At 39.9% G+C, this 21,872-nt stretch overlaps 1 protein-coding gene across 2 annotated transcripts; it reads right to left on the bottom strand.

Moving 5' to 3' along the window:
* Positions 1 to 4,527: 4,527 nt before the first annotated feature.
* Positions 4,528 to 19,946, bottom strand: LOC119726508 (cyclin-dependent kinase 20-like). Of its 2 annotated transcripts, none has more exons than XM_038198230.1 (11): positions 19,727 to 19,946; positions 17,563 to 17,671; positions 16,048 to 16,121; positions 15,268 to 15,307; positions 14,096 to 14,284; positions 11,058 to 11,179; positions 10,610 to 10,672; positions 9,626 to 9,749; positions 8,583 to 8,675; positions 7,307 to 7,369; positions 4,528 to 6,784 (listed from the first exon to the last, which is right to left on the bottom strand). In XM_038198230.1, exons 2-11 carry the CDS (start codon positions 17,635 to 17,637, stop codon positions 6,608 to 6,610), a joined length of 1,020 nt encoding a protein of 339 aa, XP_038054158.1. In that variant the 5' UTR covers positions 17,638 to 17,671; positions 19,727 to 19,946; the 3' UTR covers positions 4,528 to 6,607. The 2 variants fall into 2 exon arrangements, with proteins under 2 accessions (XP_038054158.1, XP_038054160.1); XM_038198232.1 differs by having other exon boundaries at positions 19,819 to 19,934.
* Positions 19,947 to 21,872: the final 1,926 nt, after the last annotated feature.

A 21,872-nucleotide genomic window follows, 5' to 3' on the forward strand; every position in this document is an offset into this window, starting at 1 on the left:
TCAAAAAGCAGCTCAAAACACATCAATTCACTATATAAGTATTTGGCTTCTTCCCTTTATCGTTGATGATTGTTGCCATTAAGCGCCATAATCTATGGAATAGATAATAGAGAGCCTGTTTAATAATAATAATATTATTAAAAAAACTAATGTTTCATGGGTGGCTAGTGCGTAAGGTACTCGCCTCTCACCACTGTGGCCCTGGTTTGATTCCTGGCTGCGGACGTGAGTAGAGTTGAGCGGAGCGTTGGTTCTCTTTTGTGCCACGAGGGTTTTTCTCCGGGCCCTCCGGTTTTCCTCCCTCCGGAAAAATTAAACACTTTCGATCTCAGGCTGTGCTCCGTGATCATATATGGGTCGATGTGGCTGGCTGCCAAATGCACCTTTACATGCCAGCGGCTCGACTACGTTGTAGCTGCGTCCTTCGCAATTCAGCTTCTCAGCTGCGAGTAAGGATGATTAGCCTCCCAAACTATTGTAATTATTATATTTCTTAAAAGGTACCGGAAGGCTATTTGGTTCAGTGGATGTTCAGTATGACGAGTACTGTACATTTGGGAGCCTATGGTTATAATATTTTTTTTCATCCAATGTTTTGTATAGTGGTGTTGTAATGATGTTCTACCATATGCAGTCCTTCTGATTTGAAAATCACAGCAATGTGGAAAAAGACACACCTGGATTTATCTAGGTGTGTGATTTTTCTAGGCGTGTGATTTTTGTAGGCGTGTGATTTTTCTAGAAGTGTGATTTTTTTAGGCGTGTGATTTTTGTAGGCGTGTGTTTTTGTAGGCGTGTGATTCTGTGGTCCAAACAGGGACTGAACAATCTGGTATATTTTTAAAAATAATATTACGGTAAAGCCATTTCAAGAGCTCACAGAAGTATGTTGTAAATGTATGCCGAGGTGTGCGGTACAGAGGGATTCTATTTATTCACACTTCTCGTGAAGCTTTAAGGCATGTGATGGTGTGGGGGTGCGATCGCGCGCCTCAAATCAGAAGGACTGCATATTACAACTTTTTTGTAAATTTGTTTATTGAATTTGTTTAATAAATTTGTTTATTAAATTGGTTTATCATTTAATCATATGGGTTTTGGTTTTAGTATAGTATGCACTATGTATGCGTGTATGTGTACATGTATCTACATTTGCCGGTATGTTGCACCCGATAATAACATTGTCCCAACTACCCGGGTACAACTACAAGTGTATATAAAAAGTTGGGATGATGTCGATTACACATGGGTAATTCCACGGTTACTCACGTTACATTTTTGATGTACTTTTGAGTTTCCTTGGGCTGTAATTACCTTACCTGAAAATGTGATGATATCCCCATGGTATATAGAGTAGACCTAGACCTACCTAACCACCAAGGATGACATCCAGAAAAATGTGTTATGTATGATAAACAAGACGCACAAAATGCAACGTGAGTAACCGATTTTGTGCGTCTTGTTTATCATACATGTATATGTCATACATGTACATAACACATTTTTCTGGATGTCATCTTTGGTGCTTACGTAGGTCTAGGTCTACTCTATCTACCATGGGGATAACACTTATTAAACGATTTTAGTAAAGTAATTACAGCCCAGAGGAAACTCAAAAGTACATCAAAAATGTAACGTGAGTAGCCGTGGAATTGCCCACATGTAGTTGGGATCGTCCTAACTAGAGTTGTGTCTGTTGCTTTACTTGGGGCGTAACAGTTATGCATGTAGTTGTTTTGTGTACAGTCAGCCAATATATTGGTGTAAGGTGGTGCCCGCTGGAGTTTTTAGCCGAAACATTGGTTCTTATTCTGTATTAGCAAAGACAAAATTAAGCGTCGTTGGGCATTTTAAAAACGTTGACTGAGTGGATGAGACAATCAATTTTAAATTTGGCACTTGAGGTCTGAAATGAGTTACCGGTACAATGTAAGATGAAACTGGGGCATGTATAAAATGTACCTTTGTCAATTCGACTGGAAAATTTTAATAGCTTCCAAAACTAGATTCGTATTTATGCCAGCATTAAGTTAATGCTGTTTACATCTGTAAATGTACATGTACATTGTACAACAGTGTAAATGTACAAAAATGTATGTTTTTTGTACACATGTACAGTATGTATGCATTCATGATTTCACTAAAGTCAAAGCCAAAAGATTTCCATGTTGGCTAGTGCATTAATTAATGGACATTGAACAGTCTCCGTCAACAAGATGAGGTTAATTGCGTACGGTCTTAGGTTGATTAGATTATTTTTGTACATATGACCAGTATAGACCGATCCAAAAAGCCTCAAAGTGCGCATGTGGGCAACGACACACGCATATGCATGCATGTCAGACTTGAATCATGGCAGTGCTTAGTGGATGGGCCCTATTGCTTCACGAGGGTGGCTGACAGTGTTTGGCTGTTGCCGTTCTCTAAGCATTCTCACTGAGATTCACACTGTGCCTGTATTTGCAGTTTCTGAAATGTTTGTGTAACCAAGTTACTTTCTTCCTTTGCAGTTCTTTTTTTTTTGTTACAAGACGTGAAGTGTGTGATTCTCTATTGTTACAAAAAGGGCAATTCCGTAAAATCCAATTCTCTGCGTACATCCGACCACGCGTTGTACAAGGTCGTTAAGGTGGCGGTACATGTACATGTACCTTAGATTGGTCTGTAATTGATTTCTACTCATTACATATAGATGTCACAATATTAGTGATGTATCACATTCATTTTTTCCAACAGCAGCTCATTAAAAGTGTCTGAGAGGTACGGTATGTCCGAATTAACGGAATTGCCCAAAAGAGGAATTTATAATCGTTTTGATTTTTTTGTAGTGACCAGGTTATTTTTTTCTAATTTGATTAACAAATAAGATGTGGTTTCGTTTATACTTCATCAGTCTCTAAGCTTCAAATTATGACATGCTAGAGTCTGATTGAATGTCCTCCTTTGCAAGAATTCATCTAAGACAATTTCAAACCTGAAATGCGACCGGAACCCATAAAATGAGTCTTGAGGTCAGTTTGGTTGTAATTTGTTGGACTTCCGTATATTTATTAATATTAGTCAAACAAAAGCTGTATGCTGGGGTGGATGCAAGCTTGAAAATCAATGAACAGCTTTGGTAATTCTAAACCACCCCCACCCCTAAAAAAGAAAAAAAAAGAAATTCACCTCTGAAAATGTATTTTATTTTTGTATCAAAAGCTCATCATTTGCTGGTAGAAATACATACATTGGTACAATGTACACAGATTTACATCATGTAAGAACACTTCTTACATGTATTTCTCTAATTGACCATGTACGATGTATGTAAACATGACTAAATTTGTATATTTCTAATCGCCATCAATTGTACATAACAAAGTATTGTAAATGTATATTTGCAAGCTGACAATTCAGTTCATCAGCCTGTTGAATAAACATTTTGGTACAGTCGGCATAGACATGATATGTGCAGAACTGACTCTGGACAGTAAAAGTCTCTTAATAGTAATGCCTTGAGCGCGAGTGGAACACGGAATATTGTAGTGCGTCCGTGTCCCACGAGGCCGAGTGATATATATGGGACGCAGATGCACTTCAGGTTGTCTACATTTTTCACGTTCCCCAAGTGCAAGTGGGATAACAAATTTATCTTCAAGCAAACTTGATGCACAGTATTAAAGTTGGAACGAGCACAAACTTTTCAGCGGTTCTCCTATTACACATGCATGCAGCAGGAATGGCGTGCGCATCTTGGAATAGCGGGATATGCAGAGTGTGGTATGGACTGTGGTACAGTCGAATCTCGTTTGTACAAACTCTGTTAATACAAAATTCTGGTTATAACAAACATAAAGCCTTAGTCCCGACTGTGCATTTATGTGCACAATGAATGGGACTGATGTTCCTCTTAGTACAAAATTCTGATATAACAAACAATTTGGCTAGGTCCGAACGAGTTTGTATTAACGAGACTCGACTGTATATGGATTGACCAATCAGGATTAAGGATTCAAGGAAAGAATGTTGTATCCAGGCGCCACTTCAGCAGCTGTGTTCAAAGTCTATGGAGAGTCAGGAATGTATTTTTCCTAACAAAATTGGAAATGTTTCTCAGTCCCAAATTCGTGGTTTTTGTTCAACAGTTTTGCAATGACGGACTTTCACTGAGATAATATATGATGAAAAAAAGTGGCGTCAGGATGCAACATTCTTTTCGGAATCAAATTTGCTTGAAGATAATAAATAAAGTAACAATTACTGGTTTGGAAACCAAAGAAAATTTATTCTATAAGAATATATACACGTACATTGTATCTTGAATGTGGAAGTCACTCAATCTTGTATGTTGTCACATTCTGATGCCAGCATAATGGACATTCTCTGTAGCCGTATGTTTCTAGAATTGTATAAATAACAGCAATATAAAGTGGCATATGTGCCAGTGGTGTTTGGTAAAACTGTTCCCATAAACTATGTTCCGAAGCCTCATTTTGTGTCATAACATTTTTAGATCCTGATAGTGTACCTTCATAAGGGATTCCATTGCATGTTGCAGAATTGTTGCCAATTGGTGCAGATGTATGCTCATGTTTGTATAAAGTGTTGGAATAATGGAAAAACCAAACGACCACAAGTTCAAAGACCGTAGTTAGTTTATTATGTTTACAAACTTATTTTTTCTATTTTGCTGCACTTCTCTAATAAACTAATGATGGGAAAAAGGAATTGTGTTGCTTGTATTACATATATTTACACATGCGTATATACTTGTTAATATCAGGCTTTGTCAGTGCTCAACCGCGTTTGATTGATTGTGCACTTGAAAGTTTTATGCAATAAGGCCACATGGTAGAATGGGAAACTTTGGAGATACTTGGTGACAGCGAACACACCGGTCCTTTTGTTTGCGTCATTCTGAACATGGGCACATTAGCTTGAACAGGACGTGGTTTTTTTATTTGCAGCACACATTGTCAATGGATCATGATTATTCAGCTAGTTCAATGTTTATTCGTAAGAAAATAACAATGATGTCGCACCACTGCTATTACCCAGTCATGCATGTACATTGAAGCATTTCAAAGAACGGCTTTCGTCGAGATGCCATAGTGGCCTAGCGGATAGTGGAATGAACCATGGATCGCAAGATCTGTGGTTCGAGCCGCTGCCCATTTTCATCAAATACTTTTGTTGGTTGGGATAGGTTTGATTGAAGGGAAAACACTACGAGAAACTAAGTGTCTTCCATCCACACAGAAGGATAAATATTCATGTGAGGGTGCGTGGTGTGATTGGTTAACATATGCTCCAGAAAAAAATATGCGAACAGGACGCAAACAAAGGACCCACATATTTGCTGCCACCAAGCGCCTCTCCCATCGCTTGATAAGAGCACTTGCAGTTGGTGTAAAACTTCAGGTATAAATCTTTAGACCAAAGTGTATTGATAAATGGATGCAAGTCACTGAATGGCACAACGGATGAAGAAGCTACTGTATGATTAGAAAGTACTTGGAAATATACACAAATATTTACAAATGGCCATGGCAATGCTGTTAAAAAAGTTGAAAAAGTTGACCAGGCCAAACCGACCCGAAACATAGGTATAATCCGAACCGAAACTGATCTGAACTCCCTAAAACTGACCTGACCTGACAAAAAATTCAAGGAAAACCCATCAGACCCCAACCGACCAGACCCGAAAGCCCCCCCCCCCCCCTGAATATCTGGCTTGGGTAACTGTGTCGGCTTTTTTACTTGGTACTTGGTTGGTTCTTCTCCCAAATACTCCACAGGGAAGTTTGAACAGGAGGCCAGAAACACCGGGGCAAACCCCTTCTCTCAGCAATAAATGTCACTGGGTTCTTTTACATGCATTGCATTTACACAACACACAGGACCTACGGTTTTATGTCCCATCTGAAGGACGAAACAATAATGGTGCCTTGCTTTAAAGGGCAAAAGTGTCCAAACCCGGGCTCGAACCCACATTTTGCTGCCTCTGAAACACCAAAGCACGAGTCCGGTGCGGTGCTTCTACCGCTAGGCTATGACAAGCCATGTGCCTGAACGTACCGTCGTCTCTCAGCAACTGAATCATATAAGGCGGCACTCAATGTGACTCACAGGTGGGGCCTACATATTATAGACCGCAAACCTTTTTAGTCATACCGGGCACACAGTGACTCTGCAATAAATACTACACTCAAAAACAAAAACTCCTAAAAATCTGACTCGCAACCTAGACTCCTTAGGCCAAACTGGGCTTGGACCAGCTTATTTTGATACAGACGGGGAAAATTCAACTACATGTACACTCTCACTATAATGAATTTGAATTTACTCCCATGCGTACCCGGCCTTTGTTGTATTACAAAACACTGCATTCGAATTGACCAATTAAACATTTAGTCCTAATTTGGGAATGAAATGAAGCATGATTTAGTAAAGTCGACTCTGATTGGCTGAGGCGCGGGATCGTGTAAATCTGCATCCTTAGATATATCAGACATTGGACAGGCGACTGGGCCTCTAAGGATAACGGGTGATACTCAGACTAGACCTGTCAGGAACACAGAAAATTCATTCCTAGGCTTTTTTTTTTTAAATTTCCCAAGAATCATCAGACAAACTGGGCTAGTAGGTCAGGGTCCACCAGCGACTGCTCTAAGGGCACATCGATGTCATACTCTTTGGGGTTCTGGCCGCGGTGCCGGACTTTCTTGCCATGCTTGGGAATGGGCAGCTCGGAGTGGTGGGCCAGCAGGGGTTCGGTGAAGAAATAGGGATGCAGGAGGGCCTGAAGGGGGGTAACAAAAAGATGGAGCATTATCTGAAGTCATTAAACCTGGATCTTCCTTCACTCTTAGTGTTGCTATGTCTGCTCTGTTGGGTTTATGTACAAAGTGGTGGTTCAGCAGTCAAATTGTGAACATTTTGTTTAAAGGTACATTATATATAGGATCATTTGTTCATGTGCGTTTTTTTTGTTTGAAGCAACACCATTCCTAAAAATGTTAAATACAGTGCATGACAATAAACCTGTTGAACATGTAGCTTTTTTACAATTGGAGAAAAACAAAAAAAGCACAATGTTTTGGGTCTCGAACAAGAACACATACATGTACATGTAGGTTGTCAGCCTGATGTCAAGAAATGTGAACAAATCGTGTTTTAGAACCATTTGTAGATTCTTTTGCTCCTTTTGATTTCTTTCAGCCTTTAACTTAAGTGAGGGCACTTCAATGACATATTTGTTGTCATTATCAAAAAGTGTAATTTTTTTTCTCAAGAAACTCGCTAACTTTAACTGCCTGCATACCTCAGCTGCTGATATTCTCTGCTTGGAGGGATACACAAGAAACTTCTTTAACAAGTCCAGGGCCTGCATCATTAAAAAGAAATCATCCAAAGTCTTGTAAGCAAGTAGATATTATCGCGTCAGTGCAACAAGGTCGTAACTCCATTCTGCAACAAAGTCGTATCTCGCACGAATACGCTCCGTGCAACAAAGTCGTATCTCGCACGAATACGCTCCGTGCAACAAGGTCATATCTCTACGTCCACTCCTTTGTGTGAACATCCGGGTCATTTTAAGTGAGATACAACCTTTTGAAATTATGAAAGTCATGTTTCACGTACGGCCCATTTTAGGAGATATGACCATGTTTGCACGGATTCCACTATTATTTCATCAAAATTTCATGTGGTGTTTTTTCAGAATCAATCACTAGGAGGAATAATAATAATATAATACTGGAGTCTTATATAGCGCACGTATCTACGAACAATTTGTTACTCAAGGCGCTTGAAATTGTGTCTATTTTTAAAGACAGGTAAATGAAGTTAATTAGAAATATGAGACCCATTACATAGCACCTTTATAAGGGTTTACAAGGTGCTGTGACGCATTAAGCAGCCACTGCCAGAAACACCGGGGCAAACCCCTTCTCTCAGCGATGAGTGTTACTGGGTTCTTTAACGTGTATTACACAACACACGGGACCTACGGCTTTAGGTTCCATCCGAAGGACGAAGCAATAATGGTAAAGTGCCTTGCTCAAGAGCACAAGCACCATGTTCCCTGTCAGGATTCGAACCCATGTACCACGGCACACGAGACTAACACAGCTTTAAAGATTTTCTTAAAGTGTTCCCAAACATTTAAATCCTGTTTATATAAGTAGCAGAACCATTATACAAGAATACAACTGGAAAGTACCCAAAAAGTGGAAATTCCAAGCTTTACCTTACTTTATAAAGTGCTTTTCTAATTTTAATGGCATCAATGGGAAGTGAAAAACTAAGAAATCAAATGATCTGAGGAAAAGTTGCACATCCAAGTATACTACCTGTACAAGTATGTGTCCAGTTTACTTCCTCTAGATGGCCATGCAGTTCAAATTGAAGTAGAGTTCAAATTGAGGTAGAACATTTTTAAATATGAACTATTTTGATGAGCTGAACATGTTGAAAAGTTGATACATTTTCACTTAACAACAAATGAAAGCTGCATGGGGAATGTAACCAATTTAGAATCACCCATACGGAAAAATATGGGTTTTTAAATCCATACATTTGTAATAGGAAATACGCACCTCTGGCGATGCATCTGGAACCACTTCTTCAAACGGTATGGGAGGATTCTCCGGGAATGTGATCTTGTTGTAGTCTGGTAATTGCTCCATTCCCTTCAAGTTATAGAGAAAAAGATGATTTAGTACAATGCATTATCTAAGCATATGTGTATTTGAAATCTGCCTTGAATCCTGGGGAGGGGGGGGGGGGGGACAATTCTTGTGCAGCCTTCCTAGCATTGAACAATGAAAGTCTGTCACGAGTCAATACAGCCAATCAGGCCGGCGTTTATCTCCGGTTTCAGTGGCCTGAAATGACTGAGAATATTTCTATTCCCACTGGATGGGATGCTAGTCCATCGCAGGTTACTTTCCGTCTAATGCCAGAACCATGCATTTATACTCCTGGTAGGAGAGAGGCAAGTGGGGGTGAAGTGGCTTGCCCAAGGACACAACATACATGTATGATGAGCAGCTGGAACCAAACCCATGATCCTACAACCACTAAGCCCAGTAGGCCTCACTCCCTAGCATACAGGAATAGATCCAGAATTTTTAGAATAGATTGGGGTGGGGTGAGGGGTTTGTGTTTTGTTGTGTTTTTTTTTTTTTTTGGGGGGGGAGGGGGTTCCAACCTTCTACCCGAGGGTATAAATTAGTTTTAGGCACTGTTTATAGATGGCTAATTGTGTGGATGCACACAGCTTTGGAGCTTCAGCTTAACAGTTGGGTTGTTTTTTAATCGCTTGATCAATCACTTTTGGATTTGCTTCTGATTTGAAAATATACAATCCTGACAGAAATCATGCATCATGATTTATAAACGCACAAACAAGTGCAATCGAAGCTTGTTCCACAGTGTGGTGGTGGTTGTAGAAGCATGAGACTATTCAATAGGTCTGTGACCATCCAAGAAGCTCCACTTTTGCATGGTTGCGGAGGTACAAACAGATACAACTTTTAAGATGTTCGTTTTGGGGGATGGAAGGGGAGGTTTTTTTTGGGGGGGGGGGGGGGAGGGAACAGCAATACCAGTCTGAATACATATATACCAGTATACTTACAGGCCATGTGTTCTCGCTGGGTGTTCCTAACACGCGCAGCACACAGCACAGCTGCTCAATGTCATTCTCCCCAGGAAACAGAGGAGAGTTGTTCAGAAGCTCCCCAAAGATGCAGCCCACTGCCCTGTAGTTACAACAACATGTCAATGTGAAAGCTCTATACTTTGTCAAACACTGCAACACTCACTGAGTCGTAAGTGGGTCAATCATAAGGCAGGTCACAAGTCAATCATCGAGTAACAGGGAATGAACAATGACAATGGAATGCTTTTGGTACAGTTCATATGAGTAGCTTGTGAAATCACTTGAGACTGCATGATTTGCGATTTTTTTTGTTTTAGTGGTAATCGCCCATCACAAGGCCAGAGGGCCACTCAGCATGCGGGCTACACAGGAAAGTATAGAGAAAAAAGTTACAAAGAGAGAACAGAAATTTTCGCATTTCCTTTGAACAGGGATACATTAAAAGTTGGTAGAAAACAGGATTCTGGTAAGGAGTTCAGCAGTATGAGGAATATTAAGCTAGAAGACTATCTCACAGTACTGGCCTTTTGAACAAATACAGTGAAGGATGAGAGGAGATTGCACAACGTGTGCTGCGAGTGAAGGTGTGAATAGAAGGGTCAACAAGTGACAGACCTTCTGAGCACATACCATGATAGTATCTATAGAACAGGATAAGAGAAGCAACAGGACGTCTAACAGAAAGTGGTGCTAAGGATGATGCCAGGTCCAGTCCTACCAAACTGTGATGGCTTGTGGTAACTTGTAGCAACTTGATTACAACCAACAACTCTGCGATAACATACGCACTGTTGCATGCTAAAATCTCACAGTGAAACTTTATCCATTCTTCATAGCTCGCAACAGAGTCTCTTGTGGGTAGGGCTCAAGAGGTGATGGGGTTGGGCTCAAAAACTAACAAAGAAAAGTATGAGAGTATAGATGTTTCTTTCACACTTCATACAGCTTGCTCCAACTTACCAGAGGTCAACCCCTTCATCATATTTCCTTGCTCCATACAGCAGTTCAGGGGCTCTGTACCACCTACGAAAACAAAAAATATCAGCCACAGGTTTACAAAACAAATTTATTTATTGCCATACGAGTCAAGCAACTCATGTAGACTAATCCCGCAACAGCCATTTTCTGAATGGCGTCAGGCTTGCGCGAGTTGTACTCACGAAATACGCACGCACTTAGGGCTCCTTCGACCAAAACGTGCTCAGCCCTTGTCTTTAAGAATGCGAGCGGAATGCTCTGAATATGTGTGCACAAATTGCGGATAAAGAGATGGCTGTGTTTAAATCTGCACGCAGTGACAGCATAATGTTCAGGGGTATATGTGCACGGAGTACATGAATGTGCAACTATCCTTCCATTAAACACAGGCCCTTGTCGGTACTGTGTGCAGTGAGCATTTTGCGTGTACCTTGTTGCCACCTGGTGGCTGTACTGTCTACCCTCTTCGTTACTGAAGACCCTCGCAAGGCCAAAGTCTGCAATCTTCAGGTGTCCTGTCTCACTGATTAGCAGATTAGCTGGCTTCAGGTCCTGCATCACAAGAAACAGCCACAATTATTAACAGGCAATATTTATGAGTGAAATTATTTATGAGTGAAATTATTTACTGTGCTGGTCTTGATGACGGAGCTATAAAAGAAAAATATTAAAGAAATATCATAATCAAAGAATCATAATCAAAGAAGGAAATAAAATACTGATTCACAGTACTTATATTTGAGAAGCGAAGTACTTGGACTCGACTATTCATTATTATACTTGATCATAAGGACTCAGGAAGAAAATCAAATAATTTAGTTTTGAATGAAATGAACTAATTTCACTTGGAGACACACATGCTCCATTTTATCGGTACTGTTTACATGGGACTGGGCTGTGTATAGGATCAATTTCCATTATGTTGGACTTTGCACAGACTACATATTTTGCATGTACATGTACAATGTGTACGTCAGCCATTCCATGTAAGGGTCATCACCAAACTCAAAAATTGAAGTGAAAGGAATAAATTTTTGTCAGTTATATTTGATAAGAGGAATATTGAAACCATCTAAATCTCAAAAGATTTTTTAAAATAAATCATTTGAATTAAAATTTCAGCCTCCTGAACATAGATGAATTTTGTGGGCGAAACGGAGGGTCAGGGGTATAAATCACAAACTGAAGAAGTAATTGAAGCTCATTCATAAGATTGTGCTTTATCTGCATACATTTGGTAGCTATTCCAGTCTATTTGATAAAACATTGAGAATTTTTCCAAATGTCTTCAGTATTTTCCCACTATTTCATCGTGAAAACACCCTCAAAAATATGTCACGCGAGTCACAAAAAAAGGACCTTTTTTCAGATTACTTAATAACTAGAGAGGGATTCAGCTAGTAATTGATATTTGTAAATGAAATAGTGGTGGTCTATCAATAAAATTATGAATATTCTTATTTGCTCTACATTCCTTGTAGAAAAAACTATCTCAAGAATGTCACGCGAGTCACACATGATGTATGTCATGCGAGTCACCAGGGGTGGATCAAGGAATTTTCGCAGGGGGGGGGGGGGGTTTCATCATCCAAAAACTCTGAAAATGTACCAACGTTTTTTTCTCCGAACACTTGGCCTCCGTAAAATAAAAAACTGGGGGGGGGGGGGGGGGGGGGATGTTGGACCAATTTCAATCGGGGGCGCTGTTCAAATTCGACGAAAAATTATTAACACATTACAGAATGGTGTACCGTATTTTGAACAGGCGGACATTAGACCAGTATAATGTTTTTGGTGGTGTCACAGCGGGGGTGGGGTGGGGGGTTCGACTTATTCTTCAGGAATTTGTATGAGAATTTTTTTTTGGACAGAGCTGGGGGGGGGGGGGGTTTGACCCCCAAAACCCCCCCCCCCCCTCTGGATCCGCGCCTGGTCACAAGCCAGGAATGTTTCATTTACATGTAATACAAAGAAACAATGCCATAGGCCCTATTAAATTACAGAATTCGAATTAAGTCTTTAAAAGCATTAGTTATGTAACAAGAAATTGAATCAGTTTTTTACAAATGTATATACAACCGAGTCTCGTTAATACAAACTCGTTCGGACCTAGCCAAATTGTTTGTTTTATCTGAATTTTGTATTAAGAGGAACATCAGTCCCATTCATTGTGCACATAAATGCACAGTCGGGACTAAGGCTTTATATGTTTGTTATAACCAGAATTTTGTATTAACAGAGTTTGTACTAACGAGAGTCGACTGTACTGTATACATTCCGATACAAAGTTTTTCTGCATCATTAATTGCAGCTCGATCTTACCATTTAAGGAAACTGTGACTCTACATGACCAAGAATTACAACTGTTTTCCTGAAATAATCACCCGTGGATTGATGACATCACTTCGTAACTTAAATTCCAAAACATTTTTTTTTATCTCTATGTCATTGTTAAGGATATTGTGTTTAAACCAGATTTCCACCCCCAACATTTGCCAAAGTAAAGGGATAAATAGCAGTTTTCACACTCTTCATTAGGTATTCACAGGTAAATCATTTTTATTAATATAATATTATGATTTGATTTGTTATACTAAAATTACAGATATAATGTGAAAGTGAAAAGCTACTGTGTCACGCGAGTCACGCATTTGTGTCACGCGAGTCACATTTTCTTCAGGCCATTTCTTACAACAAGGGATATTTGGCACAATACAACTTATGCATGTATTGGGTGAGGGTATTAAGTTCTAAGTTCAGTAAGAATAATTTTTAGAACACTGGTAGATCCATAGGAAAAGCTATTTGAGTCAAGGGATGTCAAAAATCCCTTTTTCTATCCTGTCACGCAAGTCACGTCAAAGAAACTGTAATACATGAAAAAATAGCGATTTTAAAGTAATCATATAAAGACTAAACCATAAATTCACAATGCCCCGACTCAAATACATGCTAATTTGAGTTGAATAAATGCCAGGTTAACAACAGTAATGCATTAAAACTTTACACTTTGTTCAAATGTCACGTGAGTCACCATGGAATGGCTGACATGTATAGTGACCGGCATCTCACACTTGGAGGTCCAAGTACTCGTCCTTGTACTCAGAGGTCTAGGTACTCAGACTCGGCTCCAGAGAACTTGTACTCTAGTGTCCAATTACTTGGATTGGTTATGTACTTGTTCCCAAAGGTCAGTGCACCCGGATTTGAGTGGTACTCAATACCTTGGTACTGGGCAGTATTTGATACTCGGACAAAAGTACTCGATCACAGCATCGATTTTTTCCCAAGAACAACTGTATTGTCGCAAATATGCCATGTCAAAAGTCAACAAGGCATGTAACCAATTTTGACCAAGCTGACAGCAAATGCCTTTAAGCCATCTGACTAAAAATCTGTGATCTTAACTAGTCAATGTGAACGTTCTAATTGGCCAGAGAAGTTAACTTTGATGGGTAGTGAGCTCACCCTGTGCATGATGGAGTTTTCATGGCAGTAAGCGATGCCCTTGAGCAGCATCATCATATAGCTCTTGACCTGGGCTTCTGTCAGCGGCTGCTCAGAGTTGCGGACCACCTCCGAGAGGTCCGACAGCATGAACTCAAAGACTAGCACGAAGCCCGTGCCATGGGGAAACACTTCCCTCAACTTGACGACCTAACAAAATGCGGGGCAAAATAGTTATGTACAAAACACAAGTCTTGTAAGAAGTTGATCAGAGTTGTAAGTAGGTCAATAACAAGTCAGTCACAAGTAAATCACAGCAAGACAGCATTCTAATTACTTGGCTAAGGCAGCCGCATCCACAGGCGTGTGTGTTATTTCCAGCCATATAGCCAAGTACTTCGGATGAGGCCTAAGGCACATATCAGTCACAAGAACCAATCATAAGTTAATCACAATTAAGTCAGTCACAAGTAAAATTACAAGTCATTTCATGAGTTAACAGAATATATAATAACAATGAAATATCTTTGTTCAAATTTAAATACAAAAAGCCTTTCGCTTCACTGGAGACACGTGTTTGACTAGCGAATGACTTGCGATAGACTTGTGAATGACTTGTGATTGGCTAATAAATGACCTGATTTCAACACTGCCTATAGGTGCTTTTAGGAAACCAGTTTTATCTGCTAATGGAAACATCCATTGCTCATTTCTCCAGACAAACGCTGTTATGGTGTTTATAAAATGTTACGCAACAGTATATCTATAGCTGCACACCAAATCACTACTCTTTTGAGTACAGAATTGGTTTGCCTTAGAATTGAAAACAATGTTCTACATGTAAGACGCTGGCTCAACTGGCACCATTTTGCACTGATATTTGCCAGAGTTATGGTTAGCGATTTTAACCTTCTGCTTAAGTTGCCACAGATTTTGACTCGTCATTCAGCGGCTCCACGAAACTGGTCACGGTTTGAGTAATTATGCACTCAGCCTTTATATGTGGTTTCAAAGTGGAGTACTCAGATTTTAAAACTTTGCAAGTCAAGCAGTCCAACTAGCACTCGTGCATTTCAAATTAATCAGGCTTTTCTCATTACCTTTTTCTCTGTCAATATCTTTTTCTCTATTTCTTGGTTACTTGAGCAAAATATCTGGCACATTTCACACAGGAAAATGAATTATATACTTACATATGGATTCTCCTCAATCTCTTGCAAAGCCTTAATTTCCCTGGCGTTAAAAGGAGGCAAAAGTAAAAAAAAACCTGCTATATTAAAGGGAAAATACAACATTTGCAAACATCAAAAAATAAAACTACCAAATCATTTTAAAATACCTTGCTGGACTGTTAGTGAATGACAGTGTAAAGCATCCTGTAAAATCATGGCACCTGGTATACTGTCGTTTTCAAGAAAAGTGCTATTTTTGTATCAATTTCCAACGCTGATCGGCCGATCAGCGTTGGAAAAAACTGGCTTTTTTTCAAATACTGGCCCCAATTGACCATCGCGCTTGTTTGCAATCGATTACACACCTATGAACGGGTACAAGCCAGCTAGACTGGTTCCCTGACCTTACAATTCCCCAATGTATGTAAACTGCTCTGTTTCTTCTTATATGGAGTCAGGGAACCAGACTACAGGAAAATGATTGTTTTTCTTGGTTTTTATAGCATTTTTGAACCCAAAACCTCAAAAAAGTCAGTGTAACTATATTTGCTATATATTTCCACCCCCCCCCCCAATTCCATCCATTTCTGAAAATTACAGCAAAAGCAAATGATGTATATTCCCTTTAAACGAGAAAACATCAGGATCTTGTCAACTTTGTTTCCCAACAATAAGGCGTGAACAATTGTGCGTATTGGCAGCCAAATTTGCTGACAAACAAAATGCATGAAATTTGTAGAGGTCTTCATGACAATCACACAGCTTCAACTTATATTGTGAAAGATAATTGATGTGTCTTACCTCAGTGCAGTGTTTGGTATTCCGTCATCCAGTCTCCGTAATGGAACTTTTTTCAGTGCACATATCTCGCCACTCTATTCCAAAAAAACGACAAATAAAAGGAAAAATAAAACTTGCCTTATTTGTCACTATGTGAGTGAAGGGTTCAGTTTCAATTTCATCAACGTACTGTAAAGATGGAAGCAGAAATATTCAAAAAAGCTCTTTATCAGCACGGATGCCAGATTTGGCATATTTGGTGTAAATTCATTTTCTACAATTTGTACAATGTAAAATGTATCTTCCTGCTCAGAATGTTTTTCATCTGTGTTTTAAATTGAAGTAGTTTATTTCATATGAATTGGTGCAAATGCCATGTTCCTGAAACTCTACTCTGATACATTAGAGGGCATGTGTGGTCTAGTGGCAGTATACAAATATTGAGTGGCTCAGCGTGGAATGGGAGAAATATTATCGCAAGGTAAAATCTGGACTTTTCTATTTCACGAGGCGAAGCCGAGTGAACTGGAAAAGTCCAGATTTTACCGAGCGATAATATTCCTCCCATTTCACAATTTAAAGCCACTCAATATTTGTTTTATATAACTGACATATAGATCCTTGTCATTTGATATATTTGAACTTTTTTTTCAATACAAAACTGGAGGAAAATGTATGTCTCTCTTCCAAACCACCCTTTCACAAAAATGTTTGAACCCAACGCTGTAGCGCTGGCTCTGTGGAACAATACGCGCTACGCTGAACGCGCACACCAGCATGCATTTGCACACAAATACCGCGTCATGAGCCTAACTGTTGAATAGTATTTCCCATTCCCCATGGGCGGATAGTACTTTTTGAGCCGCGGTATGAATGGGAGCAATAACAAATGCCACGTGATGTGAGTTCCACCAATCAAATGACAAGGATCTGTATGTCGGTTATATAATAGAGCATATATATGATTCATTATCGTGAGATTGTGGTTTCGAGCCCCGCCGTGGCCAAGCGTGTTGTGCCCTTGAGTAAGGCATTTTACCTCAATAACTCCTCTCAACCCAGGTGTTAAATGGGTACCGGCATTATTCAATACTGGGAAAGTAACAGCCTCGCTGTGGAGGAGGTGGCGATCCCCCACAGCAGCATTTCATGGACTCGAGTCTAGCCCAATCAATTTCAAAGAGAGATGGGCACTCTGTTCCTGTGAACACAGGTTCATCCCCTTTACCTTTACTTTACCTTACATTATTAGAGTGCTATAATATACAAGTGTCTACTATAAAACTAGATGTAGTTTCCCATTACACCACTTTGGAGGTTGTGTACATAGCCTCATTCGATCATGTGTGATGAAAACAGTATCAGGATACTATGTTCTATCCCAAACTTCTGTTAAACTTTCACACGACTCAAAGAGTTTTCTTTTTCCCCACTTTTTTTTTCTCAACTAAATTAACTAAAAGACAACGCAACAGTTAATATGGCGTTGAAAGACATTTTACATATAAAAAAATGTTGGACAAGTGTGTACTGTACCTCAATATGCTTGGCTTTGAAGACAATACCATGAGCTCCTTCCCCTATCCGTCCAAGAATCGTATACTGCTCCATATTTTAAACTGGCTCAAAAATTAAGCGAGAATACCTGAATCAGAAAGTAAACAGAGAACCAAATAGAACTGAAATCATCACTGACAAAAAAATGTTGCCTGAACCATGTTGAACCGAGGGAAAAAATGTTGCAGCCTGATGTTACTTTCGAAACAGAAAACAAAAATGTTTTTTTTTTTGCTTATCTTGTTCCTCAGAGAGTAGGCCTATTCTTTCATGTGCGAACTGTAAGGAATAATTTATGTTGATAAAGTCTTTTAAGAGAGATTTGTAGGTGAATGTGTGGCCAACTTAGTGTATTTGTACATGTCACACGTCGGTTGAGGGCGTCAACATGCAGTGGCATGTAAAACTTCATTAAGTTGGTCACACATTTGCCTACAAATCTCTCTTAAAGATTTTGTCAACATATTCCTTACAGTTCTCTTGTGAAAGTATACTCTCTGAGGTACAAGATAAGCAAACGAAATTGTCTTTTTTTCTGTTTCGAAAGTAGCGTCTGGTGCATTACTTTCTTCCCGATTCAACTATGCTCTGATAAATAAGTGCAGACACTAATCAAATTAAAAATTTCAGCAGTGGCATCCATACTGAACAGAAGTTCAACGACAACTCCCATACATGCCATATTTCGGGTACAGCGTTGGAGACCGACAACTTGTGGTTGTTGGGAGTGAGATTGAATGAGATAAAAATTCAAGTAGTCATATTGAGATCCTGATCTTCATATGACCACTTCAAAGAAATGTTTACCCGTTAACACAGAATTTTATCTTCATTGTTTAGTGTGCCATGTTTGTTAGGATACCTACACATGTATTGCATGATTTTGTGTCTCATTTCTAGTTGGGCACGACTCTTCAACGCCTTTCCGAACCGGGGCTAATGTTTCATTGTTTACTCCTTGTAAAGAAAGTGGCGTATCTTGAGGGGGGGGACCTCCTTCCACCCCAGGCAGATTTTTTTTACAAATTGTTGTTTCGTAATCATTTAATTATTTCAAAAATTGAGAGAAGTCTGCTTTTTGAAAATGTCATTATTGAGTAATAAAAAACACAGTTGACTCTAAATTGAAATACGTGTGCAAGATTATGATGCCACAAAATCATGTCCGCCATGTTTGATGTGTCTATTCCTTCCGCCAGCCCGTGTGTCAACAACCAGTGTTTTTTGTGGTTTTTTTTTTATAGTATTAAACTATAAAACAATCCAAAATATGAAATTTTCAGGGATTTCAGGCTGTAGGCCTACATGTTATGCCCCTTACTGTTTCAACATGTCAATCACCATGATGATCACTCGTCAGACCCCCTTGAACTTGAAGCTAAGCAATCCTTAGCCAAGGTTGGACTCCATTGTGTACACGCCAGGGAGTCCAGGGTATGAATCTCTCCTGCCATAGCGAACAAAATTTTAACACATTTTTTTCATATTTTTACCTGACAAAGGAAGCTGAAATTTCGCTTACATATATTCCTTGTATCCAGAATTGTGCCTGCGCTGGGTTTAGAAAAGGCAAATATGTCCGCGGGCGGTGTGTTTACCGAAAATAAACTGCAATTCCATGCTTTCGTTGAAAACATTTTTAGTACGAACTCCCCGTGTGAAGATTACGCATGCGCATTTGCCACCTAACACGCTGCCGCCATGGCAGCAAACGGCACGCGCATGTACGTCTTCACGTGGGGAGTTCATACTAAAAATATTTCAACAAAAGCGTAGAACTTGCGGTTTATTTTTGGTAAAAACGCCGTCTGCAAACATATTTATTTGCCTTTTCTAAACCCAGCGCAGGCACAAGTCTGGACACAAGGAATATGTAGGCCTAAGCGAAATTTCAGCTTCCTCCGTCAGGTAAAAATATGAAAAAAATGTGTTATAATTTTTGTCGCTATGGTGGTACTAGATTTTATATCCTGGGCGTCAGTCGTCGGTCATAGTGCAATGTAGACCCGTGAACGTGGCGTCGTGTAGTTTACAAGGTGAAACCATGTGTTTTTATTCCTCCATGGTGAAACGAGCCACGTTCACGGGTCTAAGTGCAATGAAGACGTCGTCCAACCTGGGCTGCGCGATCCTACGCACTCACCTTTGCGTTTGGCATTGTCGATCGAGGATATGATTTTTAGTAACTAATAGTATACAATGGTATTTTGGGGCAGAAATGGAGAACAATAGAACCGTTTAATGCAGTTTAAATGATAAAAGAATCGGCATATAGGCCTAGAAAAGCATTCTCGATGTTTAAATTGTAGACTTTCTCGCGACACTCCACCCGTCATGCCCGTCATGTCACAGGCCTGTCAGTTGTCTTGGTGGTTGTAAACAACGTATTGAGGGCGCTATAACATTATTCCTTTTTATGGTTCGGTTCTCATTTTTGTTTGCCTCTAGGACATGTATGTGGGGTCGGTCGGACGAAAACAAGTGCGAGTGCACAATAAGTTCTGGCCGTGTTGCAAGAAGTCTTACACTGAAAGTCTTTCATGAAATCGGTCAAAAAAGATCCCTTCCAGAGATTAAAAATACGACGCCAAAAAATGCGGCGCCGATTGTTCAATTTTTTGGGCCAGACAAACCGACTGACACAAGACGTGACATGCTCCTCGGGACGCGTCGGTAGTCATCTCGCTTGATGGGGCTTTCAAAAAGGACTTTTCCAAAAAGGAGAGACACTTTGGAAATATCCAATCAGTTTGGATATTATACTTCATCGAGCCCCTTTAAAAAAAAAAAAACCAAACTTTTATGACTATCATTTTTCGGTGGGGGAGGGGCGGGGCTATCCGAATGGCAGAGGTGTTGTGGTGGCCTAGCTGGTGCAGGGGATGCTGGATGATCATTGGGGCATGTCAGTGTGGAGTCCTAGCATACATTGGGGATAGCCTGACTGTTTATCAAGGACAAACCACTGCACTCCCACCTGTTTTATTAGTATGTGCGAACATATTTATGGTCGTCAACTGATTAAATAGCCATTATCTTAGTACAATAGTAGGGGGCTCATGAATACGAACCCAGGTTCGCGAAAGCCACATTAGACTGGGCTTGGTCCAGTAATGCGGAGTCCTAGCTGGAGCAGGGGATGTCGGATGTTGAGTGAGGCATGTCAGTGTGGAGTCCTAGGTGGAGCAGGGGATGCGGGATGATCAGTGACGCGTGTCAGTGTGGAGTCCTAGATTTTTTTTTTTTGGGGGGAAGCACATTTCCCCCAAACTTTCTTGTACTCTCGCTATATAGCATATTCTCAATTTATCATTTTTTTTTCGAGGGTGGGCAGGGGGACATTTGCCCACCCCGCCCCCATTGACACCCCTGCAGACGCCCATTTTGATAAATGTGTATTAAATTAAAAGTAAAATGACTTCACACCTCCCTTTTTATTTTGCTTTTCCACCCCCAACCCCCTCACGACACCCCTCATGATTTCGCCGTCCCGTTTGTGCTCCTATCGGCGTCCCGATTTCGCTTTAAAATCTCTAGGCCCGAAGCAATCTGCCACTCTAGGCTGCAGCCCCGGTTACGCCACTGTGTCTTGCACCTCAATAGATGGATTAAGTGATTCAGCGATAAATAACAACTCCACTGAACAAGATAAGTTTGCGGTAGCACCATGTGAATAAATCTCTTTTGTGAGTATGTGTGGTTCTGAAAAGAACCGGAGGACTCAACGTTTCGAACAGTATGCTCTGCATACTACTACTTATAAAACAGAACGAAAAAAACACAACAATTTTAAACAAAGTTAAAGGATAGTAAACATGTCAACATAAAGATGCCCAATAGATTTGGCCAAACTTTTAAACAAGTAGAAAAGCTCAACAGTGAAAAGAAAATGCCTTAGCCATTTCGAATCCATTTAATATCAACTATCTCTCAGTGAGTTTGTTACATTTTGCATTTCACAAAGATAAATTAAAACCCATAAACGCATAAGAAAAGAAAATCATGGTCATACCGCATAATATACGTACCGACTTTCGTTAATTTGAAATCAAATGCAACAATCGAGATGTCAAAAACTTAATGTAAGAATGAAGCTTATTAAGTCTTGAATGCACCAAAACGATAACGATCATAATTATCCTGGGTACCGAAAAATTAAAATCGAATGCCAGACAATGAACACGAAACCCCAATCTGATCAGAACTGATGTGTGAAAATCACGTGAAATTGAATGGCCGATAATGAACAAGATCTGAAAAAAAAAATCGCTGGTAAAACCATGATAAGC

This window comes from Patiria miniata, unplaced genomic scaffold (assembly GCF_015706575.1).
Source record: "Patiria miniata isolate m_02_andy unplaced genomic scaffold, ASM1570657v1 HiC_scaffold_2, whole genome shotgun sequence".
In the NCBI taxonomy this organism is placed as follows: domain Eukaryota; kingdom Metazoa; phylum Echinodermata; class Asteroidea; order Valvatida; family Asterinidae; genus Patiria; species Patiria miniata.

Bases quoted from the DNA above. Each gene is read 5' to 3' on its own strand.
- LOC119726508 (XM_038198230.1), bottom strand. From the start codon at position 17,637: ATGGAGCAGTATACGATTCTTGGACGGATAGGGGAAGGAGCTCATGGT. The intron at 16,122-17,562 runs GTACAGTACACA...TTTTTGGAATAG, and splicing joins TCAAAGCCAAGCATATTGAG to AGTGGCGAGATATGTGCACT. The intron at 14,285-15,267 runs GTAAGTATATAA...GCATTTTGTTAG, and splicing joins AGATTGAGGAGAATCCATAT to GTCGTCAAGTTGAGGGAAGT.